This window comes from Dermochelys coriacea, chromosome 14, assembly GCF_009764565.3.
Source record: "Dermochelys coriacea isolate rDerCor1 chromosome 14, rDerCor1.pri.v4, whole genome shotgun sequence".
Lineage (NCBI taxonomy): Eukaryota > Metazoa > Chordata > Testudines > Dermochelyidae > Dermochelys > Dermochelys coriacea.
The window spans coordinates 34474879-34501713 of NC_050081.1; the positions used below are offsets into that span (position 1 = coordinate 34474879).

Below are 26835 nucleotides of genomic sequence, written 5' to 3' on the forward strand. Positions count from 1 at the left end.
CTGGAGCTGCCTGCCAGGGAATGGCAGAGCTAAGGGGAGAACAGCAGGCTGCGCTGGGCTGGAGGCAGAGCAGCAGCAGCCAGAAGCAGGGAGGGGCAGCCCAGGGAGCTGAGCTGGAGGCAGAGCAGCAGCAGTGCTGAGGCAGAGGGGAGCTGGGGCTGGAGCAGTCTGGAGCCAGGTGTTGTGAGCAGCTGGGGAGAGCAAGGGGGACCCTGGGCAGAGGGTCCAGCACAGGGAGATGCCCCTGGCCAAAGGGCCTTGCAGGCCAGACTTGGAGGAGGAGCCTAACCCTGACAGGAGGGGACTGATGCTGGGAAGAAGGGTTCTGCTACCTAGAGCCTGAGGGCGTGTGGCCACCACCAGAGCACTTGTCTGACCTGCAGGAACCCTGCAGCACCACCCGGGCCTGGGCAGGAGGCCTGGGACATGGGAGGGACAGACTGTGAACTGCCCTGGCATTCCAGAGACTCTTGTTGTGGTTCCCCCCCGTGCCCACAGAGCGGGGTGACGTTTTTTCCTTTTTTTAAAATTACTGCTGTTTAATAAATTGCATTTGTTCTGAACTCTATGCAATGGTCAGAGAAGAGGTCAGGGGAGCAGCCAGAGGGGAAAGAGCACTCTGGAGTAGGAATACCCTTGCCCCTGTCCTGAGTGATCACAACAAGATGTTTTCCACCAAATGTATCCGATGAAGTGAGCTGTAGCTCACGAAAGCTTATGCTCTAATAAATTTGTTAGTCTCTAAGGTGCCACAAGTACTCCTTTTCTTTTCACAACAAGATGGGAAGTCGAGCCCCTCAGGAATCCTTGGCCCAACCTTGGCGGGGTTATGAGGGTTCTGCCACGTAGGAGAGTGGAAGTGGCGTCCTCGAGGTCAGGCAGGCTCTGGGCGAAGGAAGCAGGAGCCAGGACTCAGATCCTTCTGCTATTCGATTCCACCAGGGTGGTGTATAAGCCAGGAAAATTCCCCACAATAGCGGGACCATTCCCTCGCTTATCTCTGTGCATATTTATTGTTTTTTTGTAAGGTTAATTAAATATTTCAGGGAAAAGCGACAGAGCGGCCACCAGCAAGAGTTGCTGGCCGCACTCTGAGGCCACCAAAAATTTGGTGGTGAGAACCCCTGGGCTAGATGATCATGATGGTCCCTTCAGACCTTACTAAAGTCTGTGAGTCTAACAGAAGCCAGACACAGAGATGCTGCATGCGATGGGTTTGATCGCTAGGACCCGGGAGCGGCTGGGGGGAGGCTCTGGGGGGAGCGATCGCGGGGCTCAGGCCCGGCCGCAGGAAGTGACTCGCAGCCGCTGCGGCGACTCTGGCTCCCGGCGAGATCCCCGAGCCCCGGCGGCTGGTGCTGGGAGCCCGGAGCCCTGGCTGCAGCCGGGAGAGGGGAATCTCCAGCCGGGCCCTTCCCGCGGCTCCCCGGGAGCCTCCCCCAGGGCAGAGCCCCCAGCCCGGCCAGGGCCCCCTTCCCGGCCCGGCCCCGGCCCCTGGGGGCCCCGCTCGGAGGGAAGGTAAGAGAGACCCGGGCTGCAGGGGGCGGGTTTGGCCCCAGGCTGCTCCCCGCGGAGCTGGCTGCGATTCCCTGCCCCGGGCCCCGGAAAGCTGCCGCCAGCTCCCGGTGTGTGCGGGGCGGGGGGAGCCAGCCTGGGCCGGGCTGGGGACTGGACGGCGGACTGAGGAGGGTGGGAGCCGGGGTACAGGGGGTAAAAGACCCCCAGCTGGGGTAAGCCAGCTGCAGTGGTTGCAAAAATAAGGGGGGGGGAGGCAGAGGGGCTTTTCCTCCCCCCTTTGACAGGATCTCAGCTCCCATTTCCCAGGGCCGTGTCTTTAAAGGCGCAGTGCATCGCAGAGCCTGGACAGGGCCCCTCTCCCCTCCTGTATAAGATGTTACTGAGCTGTTAGAGGAGACTTGATCCAGTGCAATATTTACAGACCCTCCCCCGCCCCGAAAAAATATCATTATCACACTTACTTGCTTTTAGTGTTTAAAAGAATCCAGTTCACAGTTTCTTTCTCTGCGTAACGCTGCCCAGCACTTCATAAATGTGTTTTAGCCAGTGTGGCTGTTCTTCTGCATTTGACTCCTCTTGGAATCCAGTCTATGCTGTTTCACCCCTTTAAATTATTTCCTTATAAAAATATTCTTTTTATTTCTCTGAGCTCTTCATCCTAAACTTCATTAATGTTGTGCGGATGGACGTCATTGTGCCCTGGAATTCATATTTTTAATAGCAAATAATCATGGGGAATAATAATAGTTGCTAGTTGCTTCAGCAATCACAGCTCACGGTGACACTGTAACATTTCCTGTTTCTACTGCAATATTGACAGGTTTCAGAGTAGCAGCCCTGTTAGTCTGTATTCGCAAAAAGAAAAGGAGGACTTGTGGCATCTTAGAGACTAACAAATTTATTTGAGCATAAGCTTTTGTGAGCTACAGCTCACTTCATCGGATGCATTCAGTGGAAAATACAGTAGGGAGATTTATATACATAGAGAACGTGAAACAATGGGTGTTACCATACACACTGTAACCAGAGTGATCACTTAAGGTGAGCTATTACCAGCAGGAGAGTGGGAGTGGGGGAAAACCTTTTGTAGTGATAATCAAGGTGGGCCATTTCCAGCAGTTGACAAGAACGTCTGAGGAACAGCAGGGGGTGGGGGGCGGAATAAACAAGGGGAAATAGTTTTACTTTGTGTAATGACCCATCCACTCCCAGTCTCTATTCAAGCCTAAGTTAATTGTATCCAGTTTGCAAATTAATTCCAATTCAGCAGTCTCTTCTTGGAGTCTGTTTTTGAAGTCTTTTTGGTGAAGAATTCCCACTTTTAGGTCTGTAATCGAGTGACCAAAGAGATTGAAGTGTTCTCCGACTGGTTTTTGAATGTTATAATTCTTGACGTCTGATTTGTGTCCATTTATTCTTTTATGTAGAGGCTGTCCAGTTTGACCAATGTACATGGCAGACGGGCATTGCTGGCACATGATGGCATATATCACATTGGTAGATGTGCAGGTGAACGAGCCTCTGATAGTGTGGCTGATGTGATTAGGCCGTATGATGGTGTCCCCTGAATAGATATGTGGACACAGTTGGCAACGGGCTTTGTTGCAAGGATAGGTTCTGTCGTCATCATGAATAGGTCGGAATATGAACAAGAGGCTGCTAGGCAGCTCTCCAACACCACTTTCTACAAGCCATTACCCACTGATCCCACTGAGGGTTACCAAAAGACTACACCGTTTGCTCAAGAAACTCCCTGAAAAAGCACAAAAACAAATCCGCACAGACACAACCCTGGAACTCCAACCTGGGGTATTCTATCTGCTACCCAAGATCCATAAACCTGGAAATCCTGGATGCCCCATCATCTCAGGCATTGGCACCCTGACATCAAGATTGTCTGGCTATGTAGACTCCCTCCTCAGGCCCTACGTTACCAGCACTCCCATCTATCTTCGAGACATCACTGACTTCCTGAGGAAACTACAGTCCATTGGTGAAAAACACCATCCTAGCCACTATGGATGTAGAAGCCTCTACACCAACATTCCACACAAAGATGGACTACAAGCCGTCAGGAACAATATCCCTGATAATGTCACAGCAAACCTGGTGGCTGAACTTTGTGACTTTGTTCTCACTCATAACTATTTCACATTTGGGGACAATGTATACCTTCAAATCAGCGGCACTGCGATGGGTACCCGCATGGCCCCACAGTATGCCAACATTTTTATGGCTGACTTAGAACAACACTTCCTCAGCTCTCGTGCCCTAATGCCCCTACTCTACTTGTGCTACATTGATGACATCATCTGGATCCATGGAAAAGAAGCCCTTGAGGAATTCCACCATGATTTCAACAATTTCCATCCCACCATCAACCTCAGCCTGGACCAGTCCACACAAGAGATTCCTGGACACTACAGTGCTAATAAGCGATGGTCACATAAACACCACTCTATACTGGAAACCTACTGACCGCTATTCCTACCTACATGCCTCCAGCTTTCATCCAGACCACACCACACGATCTATTGTCTACAGCCAAGCTCTACGATACAAGCGCATTTGCTCCAACCCCTCAGACAGAGACAAACACCTACAAGATCTCTATCAAGCATTCTTGCAACTATAATACCCACCTGCTGAAGTGAAGAAACAGATTGACAGAGCCAGAAGAGTACCCAGAAGTCACATACTACAGGACAGGCCCAACAAAGAAAATAACAGAACACCACTAGCCGTCACCTACAGCCCCCAACTAAAACCTCTCCAACGCATCATCAAGGATCTACAAGGATTACCCATCACTCTCACAGATCTTGGGAGAAAGACCAGTCCTTGCTTACAGACAGCCCCCCAACCTGAAGCAAATACTCACCAGCAACCACACAACAAAACCATTAACCCAGGAACCTATCCTTGCAATAAAGCCCGTTGCCAACTGTGTCCACATATCTATTCAGGGGACACCATCATAGGGCCTAATCACATCAGCCACACTATCAGAGGCTCATTCACCTGCACATCTACCAATGTGATATATGTCATCATGTACCAGCAATGCCCCTCTGCCATGTACATTGGTCAAACTGGACAGCCTCTACATAAAAGAATAAATGGACACAAATCAGATGTCAAGAATTATAACATTCAAAAACCAGTCGGAGAACACTTCAATCTCTCCGGTCACATGATTACAGACCTGAGAGTGGCTATCCTTCAACAAAAAAAACTTGAAAACCAGACTCCAAGGAGAGACTGCTGAATTGGAATTAATTTGCAAACTGGATACAATTAACTTAGGCTTGAATAGAGACTGGGAGTGGATGAGTCATTACATAAAGTAAAACTATTTCCCCATGTTATTTCTCCCCCCACCCCACCCCCCACTGTTCCTCAGACTTGTCAACTGCTTGGAAATGGCCCACCTTGATTATCACTACAAAAGGTTCCCCCCCTCCACCACCACTCTCCTGCTGGTAATAGCTCACCTTAAGTGATCACTCTGGTTACAGTGTGTATGGTAACACCCATTGTTTCATGTTCTCTATGTACATAAATCTCCCCACTGTATTTTCCACTGAATGCATTCGATGAAGTGAGCTGTAGCTCACGAAAGCTTATGCTCAAATAAATGTGTTAGTCTCTAAGGTGCCACAAGTACTCCTTTTCTTATTGCAATATTGTAATTTGAGTTCAGTGCTAACTGATTTCATAGGCTGGTCTCAAAACTCCCTCACTTTACTTTCATCCACCAAGGGGATTGCCTTCGCCAATTATTTTATCTCTCTATCCAGCATCCTATGGCTTTTTCACATGTCCCATTTATGTATAGAACTTGGTTCTCAAATATTCACAGCTGGACAGAAGTTTCAAGGGTCAAGGCACCTGGATACTTTTTAATATGCCACTAGTAGCCTAAATTCTTTTAAAAATCTGTCCCTAAGGGCCTTATAGTATTGTGTATAAAATGCTTCTCAAAAGGAAATTTCTATGGTATTTTTTACCAAGCATAGATATAACCCCAAGATCGATTGACAACCCCAAGAATTCAAACCCCATTAGTTATGCACCCAACAGTCTAGCATTTAAATAAAAAAATGAATAAATTTTGTTTTTCTTTTATTACCTTTTTGTGTCTGAGCCTTTGGGGCATACTAACATCATTCTTTTACTGTTACCCCTTCCAAAGGGTCCATATGCCTAGAATGATTGTATAATCCTGAAACATTCTATGCCATTTTGCACTTCCGGGAACATGTGATTTCTCCACCACCGCTTGTAACTGAAAATTGATTTTAAAACCTTATTTCTGTGAGTAATCCCCCATCCTGCACGCATAGAAGTGCACATCTTACCCTTCTGTGACTTTCTTATTGCATACATCAATACTGATTTTTCTACTGCATTGCTTATACTTCTAATGGCCTATTTTAAGTTCACAGCCTTTTATGGATGCTACCTTTTTTGTTGTGATCCATTTCAGGGATGTTCTTCATTATGACAATGTACTGATTTGTACAGCCAAAGTCAAATAATTTTTTAAATGAATTGCTCCGTTTCTCCTTTGCATTGGTCAGGTAGGAGGACACAGTGCTGACCTCACCAAGTTTACCTTTTGGTGAAACTAAAGTGCTTTGCCTCTTTTATGTTTTTACAGTGGGATAGCTAATGCAGGTTAGTTACCCCATGGTAAACACATCCATTGTCTTATTGACACAGAGTATACTGCTGACTCTGATGTTAAATGAACCATTATTATTCATGGGCTGAAAACTCTGATACTGATTGTGTACCTGTTACTACTGCTTCTTTCCCAGGTGTTGCACCTGAATGTCTGCACCCATTTGTGGGGGCCTCATGGAAAACTAGTTGAAACATTTAAAACTAAAGGAATTAGCAGGGGATTCCACTCCCCACCCCCAATTTCCCTTATTCCCTTCCCATTACTCATTGAGGGCTTGCCTGCATGGTCTGACACTAGAGGTGTGACGTTAATGCACCTATGGGCTGGTCTACACTGTGGGGGGTGGGTCGATCTAAGTTATGCAACTTCAGCTACTTGAATAACGTGGCTGATGTCGACTTACTTAGATCTACTTACCGCAGTGTCTTCACTGTGATGTGTCGATGGGAGATTCTCCTCGTGTTTCTCGTTGAGGTGGAGTACCGCAGTCGATTTATCACGTCTATACTAGACACAATAAATCGACTGCCGCTGGATCCATCGCTGGCTATCGATCTGGTTGGTAGGGTAGACAAGCCTTTAGTTCCAGCACTTTAAACCCCTGTGTGGACACTCTCATTCAGAAGTAAGGTGGCCTTAGTCAGCAGTCAGGGCAACCACAGGCAAGTTCAAGAGACCTTTCCTCAAATAGTATTAATTATCAGGGCGTTGATCTCTTCCTGAACATTTTTAAAGTTTTATATAGTCCAAGTGTAACCCACATTAGATTTTTGAAGTCCAAAGAGAAGGCACAAGGCAGTGAGGCGTTCATCTCATCTTCCCTGAGTGTTGCCCTGGGTAAAAATGCCATTACGATATTTCACAGGTATCAGTTTTGGCCTGAAAAAATGTCAATAAATAGGTTAAGATTGAAATTTAAAGTGATCTCACTCCTTCTCTGTCTCCTGCACTAGTCAGAACATCATTGATGAGCAGCGGAATGAAGGCCAGATAGTTTCATGGTAAATCCTGCTGTACAGTGATCCCCTTTATAAGTAACATAGACAAAGTGCGGGCACTCTTGTCCCATGAGAATGAACTGATTGAGTCATGGTTTTGGTGCTTTAAACTGTAAAGACTCTTCTTTGAGCTCAGCCTCTCCTTGCTCACTAACCACACGTTAGCTAAACTTTCTCTCTTATTAACTAGGCACTGCCAGGAAAATGTAACTTGCCTGTTCCCCCTGTCTTACATGGGGATGGTCATATCGGTGAGACTGTGACTGTGATAGTCACAAAGGTGTGAGGACACACCCTGACAGGCATAGCAAAAATATTTTCAGCTCACATAAAACATTGTGGTGTTGTGTCTCAGCATATGTGCAAAATGCAAGGCTGATCTCCTGGCTCAAAAGCATCCAGGATAGGGTGGGGTAGTTACTAGACATGCTCTGTATTTGTTTCCAAAGCTGTATAGGATGTTTTCATTGGAGGCAAGCCACCTGGCAGGCCGCACCCTCTTTATTCACCTGATAGCTGAGGCAATCAGAGCTTGGAGGGGAGCACGTTATAAAGATACGTATTTAAGACAGCCCTGTGTCACGGAATCCCAGTCTCGGTGCTCTGGGACTGCTCTGAATGAAGCCAGGCAGGACTCTAGTACGATGTGTCTCCCCTTCGGGGCATGCTGTCACCAGGGCAAGAAGCCTCCTCAGCTAAAGCACCTTCTGGGTCTGACCTCAGAGCGTGCAGCACCCCTGTTCACACCGTGTGCTCCCCGCAGGGAGTCCACCTGGATGAGACACCTAGGGAAGCCTTACACCTTGCCCCTTAAAGGGCCATACACCCCAGCTCTGCAGTCAGCAGTGACTCTCAGCCAGCCTGGAAAACGGAAGGGTTTGTTAGTCATTGGGAGCACAACGTAGAACAGAGTTTGTTAGCACAGAAATCAGGAACATTCAGCAAAGTCCATCTTGAGGGGGATCCAGAGCCCGGAGCCCTGGGCTCTCCCCACTGAGTCCCAAACCAGGAGACTGACCCGCTTTCAGCCACCCAGCCTCAGTCATGTCCAGCTGCCCTCCTCCGTGCTTTGTCTCTTTCCTGGACAAATGGGTCCCCTGGCCTCCCCCTCTCTCTTTGTTCTCCAACACCTTTGGCTGGCTACTTGCAGAGGACGGGCTCTGGCCATCACTTGCCAGGATACAGAGTGTCAGTCATTCTTTGTGCCCAGGCAGCCAGTCTGCAGTCACCCCTGCCTTCTAGGGGTCTTCACAGTGATAACACACCCGTGTCCCATCACCTTGATGCTTGAGTAACACATTGGGGAAATTGAGACACACACACGGTATTCCGAGAAAACATTAAGAACATCCCCACTTCATCACACCCTGGGATATCAGTTGGCTGCTCGGCACAAGAGCATGCCTGTAGCTGCCGTGTAGGAAGGGTTTGCCGACAACACTGATTGTAGTGTTGTGAAAGGAAGGAGACCCTGACATTCTTCACATCCGATGAACCCAGGTGCTTCTGCTACATGTGGCCACATTACAGAGACAGGGCTAGATTCACAATGGCACATAGGCACCCAAACCCCAGGCTAAGCATATAAATCTGGGATTAGGAGCCTAAATCCCAGTTTAGGCTCCACTGAGAAATACAAAACTCCTGACAAACCCCCTAGATGCTAAAGCTCAGTCAGAAGCAGCTATATTTTAAGAGTAAAAGTTCCTTAGTTTCTGCCTGTGAGCATGCACCCTGCTGCCTTCTCCAGGGTATCTGGACCTAGATATCATTAATGGCTACAACTAGGAAATTGTGCAGGCAGCCGTTTGTGCTGTAACTCTAGCGGGGAGCCCTGGAGGTTGGGTGGATGTGAGAGCTTTTGCCTACGGCACCGTGATATGTTAATGGGTCTTAACAAATAACCCCAGTAGCATAGCAGGGACAGCTCCATGAGCAGAGCCCTGGCTGGGGCAGACATAAAGGGGTTTTGTCTAGAGCCCAGAGAGAGGTTAATCTGGGCCTGCGAATCACCATAGGAAACTTGGTGGCAAAGCACTGAAAAGTGACACCTCCATGATCTGAGTTAGGGGAGCAGATCTTGTAGACCAGACCCAGGGCTAGTAGCCAGCGAGCCTGTTGTGTAGACAAGAGACTGTCTCTGCCAAACTGCTGCCTGATCCAATCTCTTACCAGAGCGAATCATGCACAGAATCACTGTCACCGTGAAATGTGTCTCCTGATGTTTTGGGCAGCCTTTCTAGGACCAGGACCCCCTCACTTCAGAATCCCTGTTGATCTTGGGGACTCTGAATAATTGTGGGTCTCCATAGAAATGCCCCTTCTCCCCCGTCCCCAGGATCCAGATGTCTCCTTTCGTTGTCCCATTGACTCTGTGATATTTATGGATGATGCCCCCATAGTGCTGTGGCCAGAGGACGTGGAGGCTCTGAGGAGCAGGGTCTGGGGCAGGGAGGTTTCAGTGGAATGGGTTTATTGATAGGGCCCAGAAGGATCTGGAGGGGTGTGTCTTAGAGGTGAGTTCTTCTTCCAGGTCTTTTCTTCTTCTTCTTCTGTTCTTTCTGCTGGTCTTCTCCTTGGACCACAGTTTATATAGTGAAACTTGAGTCCTGCTTTACTATACCATAACCAATCATTTTACTAAAATTTTACTAACCAATCCTAACATATTGTAACAAAATTCTCTAACCAATCATACCCCACCACCTTAATTAATTTACACCTACCAAAATTAATTATGTAACAGACAGAAACAATCAAAGAACCAGACAGAGACCAGACAGATAAACATAGAGAAGTGGGGACCATACAGACAAAACAATAAAGAAATGAGGATTTCACAACCACAACTATTGATAAGTGGTCTCTTGCCAGACAGGATGCCATCAAACTAAGTTTTCTTTAACCATCTTAAGATCTGTTTCTTTATCTGGTGATAGTGGGTGCCATTAGGACAGGGTCTCCTTTTTAACAGCCTGATATTGCATCATTTTAATGTAATTTAGATGGAATGTGAGGATGTGACTTCCTCCTTCTTAGCTCATGGCTGCTGCTCTCCTAATAAGGCTGCAGACAAAGGCCTTAGGCCTCACAATATGGCTACAGGAAAAGGCCTTATCATTACAGGAGCAATCAGTGGAGTCCTTCATTCACGGCAGCAGGAAAGGAATCGCACTTGTTGCAGTCACTGGTCTCTGCTGTGTGGAATCTCCATTCCTTGCAAAATCCTGGAGCCCTGGCTGCAGACAGGAGAGGTGTATAGTGTAAGACAGTAACTTTCCTGCTCTGCCCCAGGGCAGAGCCCCCAGCCTGGCCAGGACTCCCCTTCCCGGGCCCCAGCCCCTGCTCCCAGGGATGATGCCGCTTGGAGGGAAGGTATGAGAGATCCTCCCATTCCCCCCCACCCCTGGAAGCAATGCCCTTTGGTCACCCCTGGGCTGCAGAGGGAGGAGGATGTGTGGGCAGGCAAGGGAACAGGGATGCTTTAGGTGGCAGGAGGCAGGTGATGGGGACTCAGGCGGCAGGATGGGGACAGGGATTTTGGGGCGATGCAGGAGAGTCAGGCTGCAGGTAGGCATTATGGGGCTGAGGGAACTGAGGTTGGAATGGAAGGAAAATGTGTGTGTGGGGCGTCACTGCGAGGGAAAAGTGGATGTAGGGAGGGGAGGCCAGAGGGAGAATGTGAGAGCGAGAGGAGGCTGGCTGGGGAAGGGAGAGCGAGGGGGCAGGAAAAAGGGAAAGGGATGGTAAGAGATGCAAGCAATGGCAGCCCCCCTGCCCATGGGGTAGGAGAGTATGAAGAGCTGCCCCATCCAACAGCCAGTGGGGAACATTTTTCCTGGAATTGATCCAACAAGCATTGGGGGTGAGCAGGGGACTAACTCCTCAGGGCTCAGAAGCTACAAGGCAAATATCCACAGGCAACCCCTGCCCCTCCCAGGCACTCACCCCCTGCTCTTATTATTTAATTTTAAAATAAAAAAGACACACTCTTGATTTTGGGGTCTATCTCCTGAGTGTTTTGGGCTTCCCAGGGCCCTGGTCTGATTTACATGCAGGATTCAGATCTCAGCCACACTGGTGACAGACCAGAGTCACTGCTGGCTATGGCAGTGGGTGAGTGTGGATGGGCCAATGAAATCAGCCTCTGTCTGCTGTTACCAGATTTGCCCATTACTTGGGGATATGTTCATTTATTAGGGTTACTCTTCTGGGGGCAGAGGGTTCTGTACTTCTATCAATGTACTGTTTGTGTCACTTGGTTTCTCATACGGAGTTCTTCTTCTCCCTTCTGCAAATCCCCTCCCAATGGAGCTATCCTGCAGGACCTAGGTTCCCCTGGGCTGGGTTCTTCGAGCTCAGAATCAGATGAAGACACACATACACACTAATAGAGCAAGTCTGAGAGGACCGGGTTAATCAGCACTCCCAAGCTGACCCCTTATATGTCCCTGGACTCAGTAGGCTGGGTCGAGCAGCACTTTCAATCTGCCACCCTCATATGCCCCTGGACTCAGCAGGCTGGGTCGAGCAGCGTTTCCAAGCTGCCACCCTCCTATACCCCAGGTTCAGCACGTCCCTATCCCCACTTCCATTTTACAATTGTTTTGGTAGTAACCCACTTGATGAGAAAACCCCACAGGATCTGCAGGGATCTTTAGCTTAGGTATGAGGAGGACCATTGCTGCAGAGCAAATGAGGAAGCCAAAAACACCCATGGGGTTGGGGCGGGGAGGAGAGGGAAGCAACCAGTTTAGTCATGAAAGTTATTTATTGCCAGGTAATAACCATAGGGGAGCCAAACAAACAAAACGGTTATAATATTAAATCTAACTTAAATTTGATTATAAAAGTCAGGTTTAGAAAACTATAACTGATCACACAAGTCAGGGTCAGGGGCTATACCTAGAGAGAGAGAGAGAGACAGGTTCTCACCACTCCATGACTCTTGAATCGATCAGGGTTCCTAGGTGGTGGTGGCAGCCGAGGGTCCGGAGTGCTGGAGGCAGGCAGAGCCCCCAGCATGATCAGTCAGAAGATGGAGTTCCTATGGAACTGAAACAGATTTTGGATCCAGGCATCAGAAAACTTACTTGAGTGTGGGTAGGGGGTTTTGTAGGGAAACAAGAATGGTTCCAGGGAGAACACTAGATTTGTTTATGTGTAAACTGATGGCTCAAGGGAATATACCAAAGTTGTATTGTTCAAGCTAGACAATAGTTACTGATCATTTCTGGTTATAGGCAGTGTTCCTTCAAGGGAGCTCACAGTGTAATTAGGCAGCTTCAGTATTTTGGATACCAATAAAGGATTTATTAAAGCTAATGTTAAAAAAAAAATTACATAATACACAGGTTAAGAAAAGAGTGTGTGTACATCTGAGTATAGTGCTTAGATTATCCACTAATACGAAGTTTGTTTTAAAAGTCAAAGATACATGAAGTACATAGTCAGCAATAACTCAAATTTAGGGGAATAAATTTAACAATACAGTTTAGATATTAGAATCCGAATACTTGGATACATCACTCATGAAAAGTTATACAGAGAGTTGTTTGTCAAAAGCAAATATATCATTGAGTGTAAATTGTCTCTCAGTAATTGAGAATTTGCAGGTGTGGGTTCATTAACATCTGGAGCAGAGATTCCCCCATCATGCAGTGCTTCTCTGCTTTTCTGGTCCCAGAGTTCAGTGCGGTTCTTGCCTTGGAATCTCTGTTCTCCATTCTCCATGCTAATGGAGGTACCTCCTTGTCCCATCTTCTATGAAAATGAGGCTAGGGAAGTTGCCTTAATCCTGTCACCCTTGTCCGGAGGAGTTTAGGTGTGTCTCCCACGGCCTTTTCATTGCTTTTTGTAAGTCTTTCTTCTGATTGGTTTTGGGTCAAGCAGAGGCGGTGGGGGGGTCCTTGAAGAGTCAGACATGCCGGATACTGTGCCCTGGTTCCCCAAGCACACAGAGCTGATAGGTAACACTGCCTGCCTGGGGCTGGGGGCAGAGTCCAAGGCAGCTCATTAATTGGTTGTTGCCACCAGAGGGCTCTGGTTATTGCTAAGGGAGAGGAGGAGGTGGGTGCGTGTCTCTCTCTGTTCAGGATATTAGAGCTCTGGAGTGAGCTCCCTGGGTCCGAAGCTGCTGCCTCCTGTATTTTGACCTGGGAGCCCAAACCTAGAATCTGCTTCTTATCCAGCAGAGGAGAGACCTTTGTTAAATCCTGCTCTGTGCCCCGCCCAGTTGAGAACTTGCTGTGGTGGCTGGAACCAGCCCATGGGGCAGCCCCGGGCTCTACCGACACAAGCTCCTAAGCCGGAGCCTACAGGTGATGGGGAGGACCTGGGGGAAAGGGCTGGAGCCGGACAGGAAAGTGACTCTGCTCAAATGGCCCTTTTCAGGGACCTGCTGGTGACTTTGGCCTACATGAGGAGGGGGCTCCCTGTGTGTCTGTGAGTCCCAGAACTGCTGCCCTCATGGATGCACCCAGGTTCAAACCTCTGTTACCAGTGGCTGATCTGCCTAATGAGACCAAAGCCCACAACAATGGAGCAGTCACCATTTCTCCTAAGGCAAGGGACAATGATAAAAAAGAAGAGAGGAGAGACTGGAAGGGGCACCAGGAAAAACAAATGGGGAGGGAGGTTCCCAGCTCCCAAACCTGCCCGGATCCGTTCCCTGCATCTCCTGGGAACAAGAGGAGGAGCTGAGAGAGGGAAAATCAGTTGCTGACTCTGCTGAACATGGCACTACTTGGGGGGGGGGAAGGGGAGTGTTAGAGGGGGTGACACGACAATGTCAGGGGGAATCCCCCAAAGTGGCTCCTTTGATTCTGCTCTTTTTCTGGCATTCAGCTCAGAGATGCTGCTACGGAGAGAATTTAAAAGTGCCCCAGTAGGTTTAGTTCTTCTGGGAGGGGCCTGGCCTGGATGGTAATGAACTAATTGGGTTTTTTCCCAGCATGGCAGAGTCCAGAGCATCTGTCTGCAGGGAGAGAGCCTGGGGGGAATCAGGGTGTGACATGGACTCAAGCCCCTTCTGAAACCTTCCCAATAGCCCCTCTGGCCCTGACAGATTTCACTCGAGATCATCCCGTCTTCCAGGAGACAGGGAAGGGAAATGGCTGTGATGGAGCCAGCTCAGGTAGGGGATTTTCAGGGAGCTGCTGGGCAGGGGGAGGGAGAGGCAGGGAGGAGACAGGGTGTGATAAACCTGCTGATTTTCTGAGTAGGAGGGGGTATACTACCATTTTCCAGACTCCCAGTGCTGGAGCCTGACCCCACTGGCCAGAGGCTGCTGTGAAATATGAAGGGAAGCTGTCTGGATTCTTGTCCCTGTCCCTGACTCAGAGCTCTGCTTCCCATATCAGCTTATGGCTGGCAGGTGTATGGTAATTGGTAAATGAGAAGACCCTGCCCTGCTCCATCTTCTGGGGGAGTCAAGGAGCTCTCACCTCCCCACCCCATGAAGACTCCTGGCACTCTGAGCAGGGTGAGGATGGGATTCTGCTACTCTGGCCCTCCCAGAGCTTCCGAGATTTTTTTTTCTTTCTTCCTTTCCCGTGTGACTAGTGGAATTGTGGCTGGGGCAGCAGGTGCTGAGTGGGGGATTCTTCTTGTTTCAGATGCCGGTGACCTTCGAGGAGGTGGCTGTGTATTTCACCCAAGGGCAGGGAGCTCTGCTGGACCCCAGTCAGAGAGCCCTCTACAGGGACGTCATGCAGGAAAATTATGAGATGGTGACCTCGCTGGGTAAGGGATTCCTGTCTGCTCAATTATTACAAGTCATAGTGTCTTCATTTCTGACTCTGGTCAGGTTCTTGCCTGGTCAGTAGATTGAAGGAGAATGGGTTCCATAATGTGCAGCTGCCATGTGAGAGAAACTTTCAATGGGACACAGGTGTCAAAACCTAATGGACATGCTAAACTATGCCCAACCCTCCAGCATTCAAGGAAGCAGAAGTCGTTCATTGTCCTGTCTGTATTGTTTCTTATTGACACACAAAATCCCTCTTCCTTTCCCTTCTTGAGAATAGCTCCAACCCTGGGGAAGTCTCTGGGCTCTGCAGATTTAGGAATAGGAAATGGAATATCTCCAGAGCTGTGTGCGCGTCAGCAAGGCCCCACAGCACACAGATCCTGGGAATTCTTTTTGAGGGCGTAACAATTCCCCTCACCTCCCCAGATGTCTGTCTCTTTCAAGAGGGCTCAGTGACCATATTCCCATCCTGTTGGATTCTGTGCTTCTCCAGTAGAGCATGGGGAGAGATACCACTCACGGAATGCCCTTTGTGACAGACACTCTCTCAGTCCTCCATGCACCCTGATCTGGTCTGATTTCCCCCCTGCGCAGGATTTCCCATTCCCAAACCTGAGCTGATCTCCCACCTGGAACGAGGGGAAGAGCTGTGGGTGCCCGATCTCCAGGCCTCCGAGGAAAGAGAGATCCTGAGAGGCCCCGGCACAGGTGAGAACTGACACAGAAACCATCTGGGAAATGAAGGAAAAAGTTGAGAATCCCAAAAATATGGTGTGAGTAAGAGCCCTTAGTTCTTCCTCATCTCACCCAGGGCAGGGCTGTAGTCAGCAGATATCGCTCATGGCTCTCCACCCATCCTGTTCGCTGCAGGAGTTTCCTTCCCAATGTTCCTTCCCTGTGAATGTTTAGGTGGGATGAGGAGGCAAAATCCAGTTGCTCAGTGTTCACAGTGTTAGCCTGTTTGGTTTTCCCTTGGTGCTATTCCTCTTTCTCCCCAGCACAATGACTCCTGTCTGGATTGTCTCTTTCTCCCAGCAGATGATGAGAGAGTGAATGAGAAGAAGGAGGGGAATCATCATGAGGAAGTTCCTGGGGAAGTGGAACCACAGGAGACCTTTGTGGGAAGAGCTGAAGAGAGTTTATCCCAGTGCTTGAAAGAGGGAGAAGCCTGGGGAAATTGGCACAGGTCAGAGAGGCAGCTGGAAAACCACCCAAGGAAGAAAGTGGATGAATCTATTAAATGTGGGGGAGTCTACAAGGATCCCACAGCCCAGCAGACAAATACAAAGGAAGAGAAACCCTATCAGTGCCTCGAATATGGGAAAGGATTCATTCTGAGATCACACCATGTGACACAACAGACAATCCATACTGGAGAGAAACCCCTTCAATGCTTGGACCGTGGGGAAAGCTTCAATAACCTCTCACTTCTTAATAACCATGGGAGGAGCCACATGGGAGAGAAACCCTATCAATGCCTCGAGTGCGGAAACTGTTTAAATTGGAAGTCAGCATTAATTACACATCAGATAAGCCCAACACGAGAGAGACCCCATAAGTGCTTAGACTGTGGTAAAAGTTTCATATGGAGATCACACCTTGTTAAACATCAGGCATTCCACATAGGAGAGAGACACCACAAGTGCTTGGACTGTGGGAAAAGTTTCATACAGAGGTCAGACCTTATTAAACATCAGGCAATCCACACGGGAGAGAGACCCCATAAGTGTTTGGACTGTGGGAAAAGTTTCAGGAACAGATCAGCACTTTCTAAACATCAAGCAATCCACACAGGAAAGAGACCCCATAAGTGCTTGGATTGTGGGAAAAGTTTCATACAGAGGTCAGACCTCATTAAACATCAGGCAATCCACACAGGAGAGAGACCCCATAAGTGCTCAAACTGTGGGAAAAATTTCATGAGGAGGTCGGACCTTGTTAAACATCAGGCAATCCACACAGGAGAGAGACCCCATAAGTGCTTGGACTGCGGAAAAAGTTTTCTATGGAGGTCAGACCTTGTTAAACATCAGGCAATCCACACTGGAGAGAGACCCCACAAGTGCTTGGACTGTGGGAAAAGTTTCATACGGCGCTCAGACCTTGTTAAACATCAGGCAATCCACACAGGAGAGAGACCCCACAAATGCTTGAACTGTGGGAAAAGTTTCATACAGAGGTCAGACCTTGTTAATCATCAGGCAATCCACACAGGAGAGAGACCCCATAAGTGCTTGGACTGTGGGAAAAGTTTCAGAAACAAATCAGCCCTTTTTAAACATCAGGCAATCCATACAGGATGGAGACCCCATAAGTGCTTGGACTGTGGAAAAAGTTTTATACAGAGGTCAGACCTTGTTAAACATCAGGCAATTCATGCAGGAGAGAGATCCCACAAGTGCTTGGACTGTGGGAAAAGTTTCATACAAAGGTCAGACCTTGTTAAACATAAGCTGATCCACACAGGAGATAGACCACATAAGTGCTTGGACTGTGGGAAAAATTTCATACGGAGGTCAGACCTTGTTAAACATCAGGCAATCCACACAGGAGAGAGACCCCACAAGTGCTTGGACTGTGGGAAAAGTTTCATCCAGAGGTCAAACCTTGTTAAACATCAAGCAATCCACTCAGGAGAGAGACCCCACAAGTGTTTGGACTGTGGGAAAAGTTTCACACAGAGATCACACCTCATTAAACATGGGAGAATCCACACAGCAGAGAGACCACATAAATGCTTGGACTGTGGGAAAAGTTTCAGAAACAGATCAGCCAGTGTTAAACATCAGGCAATACACTCAGTAGGGAGACCCCATAACTGCTTATGCTGTGGGAAAAGTTTCACACAGAGCTCAGCCCTCATTAAACATCAGGCAATCCACACAGGAGAGAGACCTCACAAGTGCTTAGTCTGTGGCAAAGGTTTCATATGGAGGTCAGACCTTGTTAAACATCAGGCAATCCACACAGGAGAGAGACCCCACAAGTGCTTAGACTGTGGAAAAAGTTTCATATGGAGATCACACCTTGTTAAACATCAGGCATTCCACACAGGAGAGAGACCCCACAAGTGCTTGGACTGTGGGAAAAGTTTCATACAGAGATCAGACCTTATTAAACATCAGGCAATCCACACAGGAGAGAGACCCCATAAGTGCTTGGATTGTGGGAAAAGTTTCAGAAACAGATCAGCCCTTTTTAAACATCAGGCAATCCACACAAGAGAGAGAGCCCATAAGTGCTTAGAATGTGGGAAAAGTTTCATACAGAGGTCAGACCTTATTAAACATCAGGCAATTCACACAGGAGAGAGACCTCATAAGTGCCTAGACTGTGGAAAAAATTTCATGAGGAGGTCAGACCTTATTAAACATCAGGCAATCCACACAGGAGACAGACCCCATAAGTGCTTGGACTGTGGAAAAAGTTTTCTAAGGAGGTCAGACCTTGTTAAACATCAGGCAGTCCACACAGGAGAGAGACCCCATAAATGCCTGGACTGTGGAAAAAGTTTCATACGGAGGTCAGACCTTGTTAATCATCAGGCAATCCACACGGGAGAGAGATCCCACAAGTGCTTGGACTGTGGGAAAAGTTTCAGAAACAGATCAGCCCTTTTTAAACATCAGGCAATCCACACAGCAGGGAGACCCCATAAGTGCTTGGAGTGTGGAAAAAGTTTCATACAGAGGTCAGACCTTGTTAAACATCAGGCAGTCCACACAGGAGAGAGATCCCACAAGTGCCTAGACTGTGGGAAAAGTTTCATTCGGAGGTCAGACCTTGTTAAACATCAGGCAATCCACACAGGAGAGAGACCACATAGGTGCTTGGACTGTGGGAAAGGTTTCATACAGAGGTCAAACCTTGTTAAACATAAGGCAATCCACACAGGAGAGAGACCCAACAAGTGCTTGGACTGTGGGAAAAGTTTCACACAGAGATCACACCTCATTAAACATGGGAGAATCCACACAGGATCTAAACTTCTGTGACACAGGGAAGGAAAGGGTTAAGCAACTTGCATGTAATTGACCCAGATTCAACCTTTAGAGATATGTTAGAAAAGTGTGTCCACATTAGATAAGCTTGAGCTTTGAAATGTAAACTTGTGTTGTTAAAGACATGGAAGGAGATGGTAACTCTAGTAGTCAATGTTTACCTTTATCTTGTTAGAGGTTAACAATGGAACCAAACGGTTCCTGTCTAGGCTATATTCTGTTAATTCAGAGATCAAAAGGGAATATTAACATTTAGATGAAACTTAGGTGTAATAATGTCATTGTCTGCACGTCTCTTTAAAGTTTGAGGTTAACTGTCTATGAACTGCTTTATGGATAATTACCTTATGTTAATCCCTGTAATTAATTACTGGTGATGTTTAGGAAATAGAAGGTTACTTCAAAAGCCTAGTGAACAATAGTTCACCCAAGGAGTGAGTGCTGACGAGAGGCTGAAAAAATCTGTATAAAAACTCTTGGGACCTGATCTTTTTATCTCAGATCTTCTTAAGCTTTATTTGGGGGAAGTTTGAGTCAGAAGACTGAGATCTCCAGTCCCATCTGGACCTCCCTGATAACGAAAATTTGGACATTGGACTATAACCTGATGAAATGATGCTGAAAAGGATTCTTTTCAATTCTAAAGCACCATCTCTACAGTGAAACTGACCTAAGGACTCTATTCATATCTGTATGTATAATGATCTTTTAACCAATACTCTCTCTCTTTTCTTCTTTTAATAAATCTTAGTTTTGTTAAGGAGAATTGGCTGTAAGCATGCATTTGGGTAAGAACTGAAATATTCGTTAACTGGTGGGTGATGTGTCTGATCCTTTGGGATTGGAAGAACTTTTTATAAAATGAACAAGATTTTTAGTAATCCCCATCATGTTGAAGTGGGCTGTCTGGGAGGGAGCCCAAGCCTGGGTTGCTTCAAGGGAGCTGTGCTTTGACCTCTGTGTAGCCAGTAAAGTATTGTAGAAGCAGTTTTCTTGCTGGCTTGGTGAATTGAAATATTGGAATATCCACCAATTTTGAGGATTGTCTGCCCCATTCTTTGGAAAAAGAAAAAGAGTACTTGTGGCACCTTAGAGGCTAACAAATTTATTTCAGCATAAGCTTTCGTGAGCTACAGCTCACTTCCTTGGATGCATTCAGTGGAAAATACAGTGGGGAGATTTATATACATAGAGAACATGAAACAATGGGTGTTACCATACACACTGTAATGAGAATTACATCTACCAATGTGATATATGCCATCATGTGCCAGCAATGCCCCTCTGCCATGTACATTGGTCAAACTGGACAGTCTCTACATAAAAGAGTAAATGGACACAAATCAGATGTCAAGAACTATAACATTCAAAAACCAGTCGGAGAACACTTCAATCTCTTTGGTCACTCGATTACAGACCTAAAAGTTGCAATTCTTCACCAAAAAAAACTTCAAAAACAGACTCCAATGAGAGACTGCTGAATTGGAATTAATTTGCAAAGTGGATACAATTAACTTAGGCTTGAATAAAGACTGGGAGTGGATGGGTCATTACACAAAGTAAAACTATTTCCCCATGTTTATTCCCCCACACCCCCCACTGTTCCTCAGACGTTCTTGTCAACTGCTGGAAATGGCCCACCTTGTTTATCACCACAAAAGGTTTTTTTCCCCCGCTCTTCTACTGGTAATAGCTCACCTTAAGTGATCACTCTGGTTACAGTGTGTATGGTAACTCATTGTTTCATGTTCTCTATGTATATATATCTCCCCACTGTATTTTCCACTGAATGTATCCGATGAAGTGAACTGTAGCTCACGAAAGTTTATGCTCAAATAAATTTATTAGTTTCTAAGGTGCCACAAGTACTCCTTTTCTTTTTGCGAATACAGACTAACATGGCTGCTACAATGAAACCTGCCATTCTTTGCAGTTTGCCTTAATTGAGGAATCTCAGTGTGCCCCCCACCTCCCAGGACCCCGGTCACAACTTCATAAATGCCTTGCCTGTGGGAAAAGTTTCATTCAGTGATCGCTCCTCATTAAATATCAGAGAATCCACAAAGGTGTGAGAGACCTTAGGAGTAGCTTGATTGCAGGAAAAGATTCAATTTGACTTCATACATCAGTGATCCACACAACAGAGAGACCTTGAATGTGGGAGAAGCTTCATTTGGTGCTCCCAGGGTGTCAGGCCTCCACAAATCGACACAGGGAATGACTACTGAGATGTTCTCAGTGTGGAAAATGCTGCCAGTGGAGCTAACACCATGTTGGACATTAAAGACTTCTCCACACAGGAGGGAAATTCTCTCAGGGCCCTGTTTAAGGCTGGCCACGGTGACAAACCCATTTCCTCATTTTCTGTACACATCAGGGGCTTTTGGCTCCCAAGGATCCAGCTGCCCATCACTGGGGTGAGGATCCAGCAGCAGCCGAGCATCAGCTGGTCAGTGACCCCCCAGTTCTGCCTGGTCTAAGCAAACCCCAGGCAGAGGAGAAGCCCCCATCAGCCCCTCCTCCCTGCTGCAGCCCTGGCTGCTGAGCTGATGGGCCGCAGGTGGGGGAAGGGAGAGAGAGAAACTCCTCCAGCCGCTTCCTCTGCCTGGCTGAAGTTTCCCCTTCTCCCTTCCCCTCCCAGATGGGATCCCCCTGCCATGGTGATGAGGAGAAGGACTCTTGGGCCAGGCCCCACCATCACTCTAGACCCCTGTCCCCAGTCCCCATCTTCCAACAGCCACTGGGCTGGGCTCCCCCACTTACCTGGAACTGTCCCCTGCAGGGTGAGTGTCTGTAGGGGCTGGTAACTCCTCCCCTCCCTGAATCCCCCAGGGCGCTGGGCTCTGGGGGATCAAACGTTAAGGAACCAGGGTGTTGGGTTCTGGGGAGGACACTTGGGATTGAATGGTTGTGGCTGGTGGAGCTGGGAAGCAGGGGGAAATGGGTGCTGGGGCTATCAATTTTTTGGGGCTCATGGGATAAGAGGAAAGGAAGAGCACAGGGATAGAGAGGTGCTGCCTCTCATCACTCACCCCCTCTGCCCCTTCTCCCTGCCCCCTCTGCTTTTAGACAGCACCATTATCAGAGACTGGTTTCCACAGGGCCTTTTCTTCAAAGCCTGGATTTCCCACCTCTGCTACAGCAGCATCAGACTCTACGAGGGAAGCAGCATTTCTTAGTGGATAGAGCACTGGCCTGGGACTCAGGAGTCTACTGGGAATAAATGGGGAGTGATCATATCAGCCTCCAAGCTGTCTAGGGCAGGAAAAGTGGTTGGGATTAGCTAGTGCGTCTCCTTTATTCCTCTTCCCCTTTTCTAGTCTAGACTGACCCTGAGCAGTTTATTCCAATCCCCCATTAGCAGAGTAATTGTTAGAATCACTAAATCCCCCCCTTTGGAGTGAGATTGTCTCATTTCCAGACATCCTCACATTCCTCTAGTTTATGCTGAAAAGCATTTAATTATTTTGTTTGGTTTCTCCCTTATACACCAGCATTCAATAGATTCTAAAAGAGCTGGAGCAGGGCTAGTAAAATAATGTGGTATTTTACCTTTTGTGTTGTTTGAGAGGGACAGGGTGAGTCTGGGGGATTCCCTCTTGCCCCCATCAACCTCACACATCTTCTTTGACAGAGCAGCCTCTGTCCAAGCCATGGAGACTTTATCCCCTCCACCTTCATGTGTGTCATTTACCACGGTGTCCTTTGCCCACCACGCTTAGGAACCACGCTTTGATTTCTTTGATCCTCAATCAGGCCCCTGAGAACTCGAGAAGAAAATGTCACCCTTCCTGAAGGGGGAATTCAACTGAACCCCAAAGCCACTGTTGAGCTTCAATCCCTATTGCTAAAGTGGCATCTGGAGTTCTTCCAGACAAATCCATATCATTTCTAGATAGAAAGTTTTTGGTTAGGTTTGTCGTTTTTCCTTTTTTTTTTTTTTCCATTACGACGATGCTAAAACTTTTGTCACTAACACAGTCAAATTATGTGCTGGTGCTGAGTAAAGCAGATTTAGCCTGTTCAGAAGGAAATGGGTAAATTTATTCTCCAGATTTTGAGTCTTAAGATTCTCTGGGATTTCACTTCATGAATGGGAAAGTGGTTTGTAGCCCACCCTGGTTTGTGGGGGAGTTTCTTTTTGGTCAAGGCTGTTCTGCCACGTATTTTAATATTAAATTACTTTGACAGGATGTAACTCAGATTTATTGGCAAAAAGAAAATGAGTACTTGTGGCACCTTAGAGACTAACAAATTTATTTGAGCATAAGCTTTCGTGAGCTACAGCTCACTTCATCGGATGCATTCAGTGTTTTTTTTCCCACTGAATGCATCCGATGAAGTGAGCTGTAGCTCACGAAAGCTTATGCTCAAATAAATTTGTTAGTCTCTAATGTGCCACAAGTACTCTTTTTCTTTTTGCGAATACAGACTAACATGGCTGCTACTCTGAAACGTGTCAGATTTATTGGAGACTTCAAAAGACAAATGATCACTTGCTAGAATAGTCCTTTCTGATTTTCTTTTTACATTTCCCTAGCCTTTGTCATGAGATTTTCTTGTCCTTTGAACAACGAAAATGATGAGCATCTATCCGCTGGAGTGCTAGATACACACTCTGAGAGTCAGAGACTGAAATGAGGAAGGAAGTGACTGCCTGATCCCCGCAGAGATGTGAGATACAATCAGGATGGGGAGAGAGTGGTTGGGTGGAAAGGACCTTGACATTATCTGATTAAAATACGACCATGTTGAACATTGTTGCTACCACTGTGATATAATTGCAATGAATCTTACACAAACTGTGCTGCATAAGATGTCAATGGAAAGGGTATGATTTGCTGAATCTGACTATGCTACTTGTATGTATGTACCATTTTTGTATTTGAAGTTATGACTACTGGCTCTATACCTGTATTACAAAAATGTTTGCTCCTGGGTAACACGCACAAGGTATTTCGCCTGCACATCTTGGACGAACTATTCAAGTTGAGTGGCCCATCAAAAGAACACTTAACTCACAATGGCAGATGCCCACCTACACTGAACGGACTTTATGTAATGGCCTCTACTGTGAGTGACTAAGCGAAATCAGGTATAGACATGTGACTTGCCCATGTGACTCCACATACCATCTTGTTCCTGTGGTTTGCCACAGTGAGAACAATGGGGTTCCCTTCACTTGAGAGAAGCTATAAAAGGCGCTGGAAACATCTCTGTTTTGCCTTTTTCCTGCTCAAACCTCTGGACTATGGACTTATACTAATGGGAGCATTCTAACCAAAGGACTGAGGACTTTCCAATGATTTGGAAGCAACCAGAGACTTGACTAAAGCCAGCAGTTTATTCCATCCCTGCTACAAGCCTGAACCAAGAACTTTGCATTTATTGTATGTATTGATTCCTTTAATCAATTTTAAGTCTCCCTTTCTTTCTTTTTCATAAATAAGCCTTTAGATTTAGATACTAAAGGATTGTCAACAGCATGATTTTTGGGTAAGATCTGAGTATATATTGACCTGGGTGTGTGCTGGTCCTTGGGATCAGAAGAATCTGCTGTTTAATTAAATTAATTGTAATAACCACTCATTAAGTTCGGAGTTTTGGTGGGTATATAAGGGCTTGAATGCTAAGGAAACTGCTTTTTGGACATCTTGTTAGCCAGTGTGGTGAAGCAGAAGTTTACTTTTGTTACTGGTTTGATATATTTATGGGAGAATAATCACCAGTTTTGCGGTTGTGTCTGCCCCATTTCTCAGCAGTTTGTCCTGAATTTGGTATTTTCGTTGTGACTCATGGAAGCACTATTACAGGCACAGTTTACTCTTGTCAGCCGGAAAGCTGAGGCTGAGAACTGTGCACTCACTGCACATGTCCCAGAGAGAGAGGAAGTGTCCTAGGAGTGCTGGATGAAGTTATCCTTGAACTCTAAAGGGCTACCAATAATGCCCCAAGAGGGACTGAAGTGGAGAGGGTCGGTGTTTCCCCATTACTGAGAGGAGGAGGCTGGGCAAATGCCTCTCTCATGCATTGTTAGCGCTTTTCTACCAGCTTTAACTTGTTCCTCTTTCCCTGGGGCACGTGTGTAGCTGGAGCACCAATGTGCTGGGCTGGGGCTGAAATGCACCATGCTGAGCTGGGTGTTGGATGGGGCTGGGGGGTCGGCATTTAGCTTTTATTTCTTGGTTTGAAAAGAATAAAGTAACATTTAGTTTATCAACTCCCAGTATCCCTTGTCTTCAATAATGGGGGGGCAGGGAAATGGTCTTTAATGGACTCAGGTTGTCTGGCTGTCACCCATTGATGCAGCTGGGGAAAAGGCTGGTATCATTCTGGGGTGTATTAGCGTGTATTAAGTGAGTGTTGTATGTAAGTTGCAGGAGGTCGTTGTCCTGCTCTGCTCAGCCCTGGGGAGGTCTCAGCTGGAGTCCTGTGTCCAGTACTGGGCACCACACTTTAGGAAAGAGGAGGATAAATTGGATCGAGTCCTGAGGAGAGCAACAAAAATGGTAAAAGGTTTAGAAAACCCGACCTGTGGAGGAAGGTTAAAAGAAGTTGGTCTATTAGTCTTGAGAAAAGCAGACTGGCCATGGTCTGCAGCCATGCTATGGGCTGTTATACAGAGACTGGGGATCAGTGTGCTCCGTGGCCACTGAAGGGAGGATGAGAAGTAAAAATGTTAAACTGCAGCAAGGGAGATTTAGGTGCGAGATATGAAACTTTCTAACCATGCGGGTATTTAAGTTCTGGAGTAGATTCCAAGGGAGCTTGTGGAATCCCTGGCATTGGAGTGGGGTGGGTGTTTGTTTTCTTTTAAGCCCCTTGGAGGTGTTATTTTGCCATCCTTGAGCTCCACAGGCTGAAGGTTCCGGCTGTGATGTTTTCTCAGGGTGCCCAGGACTGTGAATCTCCTTGTTACCCCCCTGCCTCAGCGGGAGGGAGACGTGCTTCTGCTGAACTGGGTGTCTGTTCCCTGCCACCTCCAGCCTTTAGCTCCCCCACACAAACTCCCCAGGGCTCTTCCAGACCTTACTTTGCCTTGCAGGTTCACACTAGACACAACCTTGTCCTCAAGCTCCTCTGTCATGTCCTTCTCTAGTGTCCAGCCCCTCTCCATGGACACTCAAATTCCCAGGTAAGCTGTCCCCAAAGGGACCCATACCAGCTTGTTTCAAGATTAGATACAGGCACTAACTGTGAAATATCAGTATCACCAGGCCTTTTAACAAAAAGTTTGTTGTCATGTTATGAAACAGTAGAACCATGAAGGCTTTTATAACATGTGATCTTATGTATCACTCCTAACAGGTTCAAGGGTTTTTCCAGAAGACCCCTGCACGTTGTACATTTTTACAATTCTTGGTATCAGCACCACAGTCAGAAAAGTTAGCATTAGGATTAACATCAAATTATTACAAGTGTATATTCACAATCAGTTTTGTTATGCCTTGGCTCAATACCAGTGGGTTTTGGCATATTAGGGTAACCTGTGGCTTTCATTAGCACATAAACTTTTTCCCTTTCTCCCTGTTCCCAAGGGTCAAAATTTGAACTCTTTTGTGTAACAAAATCCATTGGCTGGCTGGGTGAATCCTCTTTGCTAATGGCCGTGGGCAAGTCTTTCTCCCCCCAGTCAGTCTGGTAATTTGCATCAACACAGACACTAGCCTGTTTACTAGTTTTCCGATCCTCAAGCATTACCAATTCCAAGGCCGGATTCTGTCTTAAAGAGATACCATCCATTTTCACTAGCATGTTAGACTCAAGGTTCTTTTGTCCTTCCATTACCAACCTCTGCTTCCACATGGAATCAGATGTCAAGTCCACTACAAGACTACAGGTCATATTCAAATTGTTTAGAGATGAGAGTTTACCTGC

The 26835-nt window shown here is 47.0% G+C and overlaps 9 protein-coding genes across 17 annotated transcripts in view; 5 read left to right on the forward strand and 4 right to left on the reverse strand.

Annotated features, from left to right (window-relative positions):
- The window catches only part of LOC119843336 (butyrophilin subfamily 1 member A1-like), a 1931986-nt gene that overhangs the window by 1290399 nt on the left and 614752 nt on the right, over positions 1 to 26835 (forward strand). The gene's annotated exons all lie outside the window — the stretch shown is intronic.
- The window catches only part of LOC119843287 (zinc finger protein 850-like), a 1467609-nt gene that overhangs the window by 699656 nt on the left and 741118 nt on the right, over positions 1 to 26835 (reverse strand). The window lies entirely within an intron of this gene.
- LOC119843274 (zinc finger protein 850-like) overlaps positions 1 to 26835 on the forward strand; it is a 1382451-nt gene that overhangs the window by 401862 nt on the left and 953754 nt on the right. The gene's annotated exons all lie outside the window — the stretch shown is intronic.
- LOC119843356 (zinc finger protein RFP-like) overlaps positions 1 to 26835 on the reverse strand; it is a 1128717-nt gene that overhangs the window by 384666 nt on the left and 717216 nt on the right. The window lies entirely within an intron of this gene.
- LOC119843308 (butyrophilin subfamily 1 member A1-like) overlaps positions 1 to 26835 on the reverse strand; it is a 910188-nt gene that overhangs the window by 365904 nt on the left and 517449 nt on the right. The gene's annotated exons all lie outside the window — the stretch shown is intronic.
- The window catches only part of LOC119843334 (E3 ubiquitin-protein ligase TRIM39-like), a 707078-nt gene that overhangs the window by 265967 nt on the left and 414276 nt on the right, over positions 1 to 26835 (reverse strand).
- Positions 1 to 26835, forward strand: part of LOC119843309 (butyrophilin subfamily 1 member A1-like) — an 845206-nt gene that overhangs the window by 210127 nt on the left and 608244 nt on the right. The window lies entirely within an intron of this gene.
- The window catches only part of LOC119843327 (E3 ubiquitin-protein ligase TRIM11-like), a 790215-nt gene that overhangs the window by 120969 nt on the left and 642411 nt on the right, over positions 1 to 26835 (forward strand).
- LOC119843275 (zinc finger protein 850-like) lies at positions 1462 to 24529 on the forward strand. 3 transcript variants are annotated; one of them, XM_043496626.1, is made up of 7 exons: positions 1462 to 1518; positions 14159 to 14313; positions 14823 to 14949; positions 15551 to 15664; positions 15992 to 17891; positions 17976 to 19648; positions 23498 to 24529. In XM_043496626.1, the coding sequence occupies exons 3-6, from the start codon at positions 14823 to 14825 to the stop codon at positions 18949 to 18951; spliced, it is 3117 nt and encodes a 1038-aa protein (XP_043352561.1). In that variant the 5' UTR covers positions 1462 to 1518; positions 14159 to 14313; the 3' UTR covers positions 18952 to 19648; positions 23498 to 24529. The 3 variants fall into 3 exon arrangements, with proteins under 3 accessions (XP_043352561.1, XP_043352559.1, XP_043352560.1); XM_043496624.1 differs by lacking the exon at positions 1462 to 1518 and having other exon boundaries at positions 12049 to 14341; XM_043496625.1 differs by lacking the exon at positions 1462 to 1518 and having other exon boundaries at positions 12049 to 14341; positions 15995 to 17891.

Coding starts and splice junctions, on each gene's coding strand:
- LOC119843275 (XM_043496624.1), top strand. CDS start 14,318: ATGGCTGTGATGGAGCCAGCTCAG. Junction 14,342..14,822: donor CTGTGATGGAGCCAGCTCAG/GTAGGGGATTTT, acceptor TTCTTGTTTCAG/ATGCCGGTGACCTTCGAGGA. Junction 17,892..17,975: donor GGCAAAGGTTTCATATGGAG/GTCAGACCTTGT, acceptor TTTCATATGGAG/ATCACACCTTGTTAAACATC.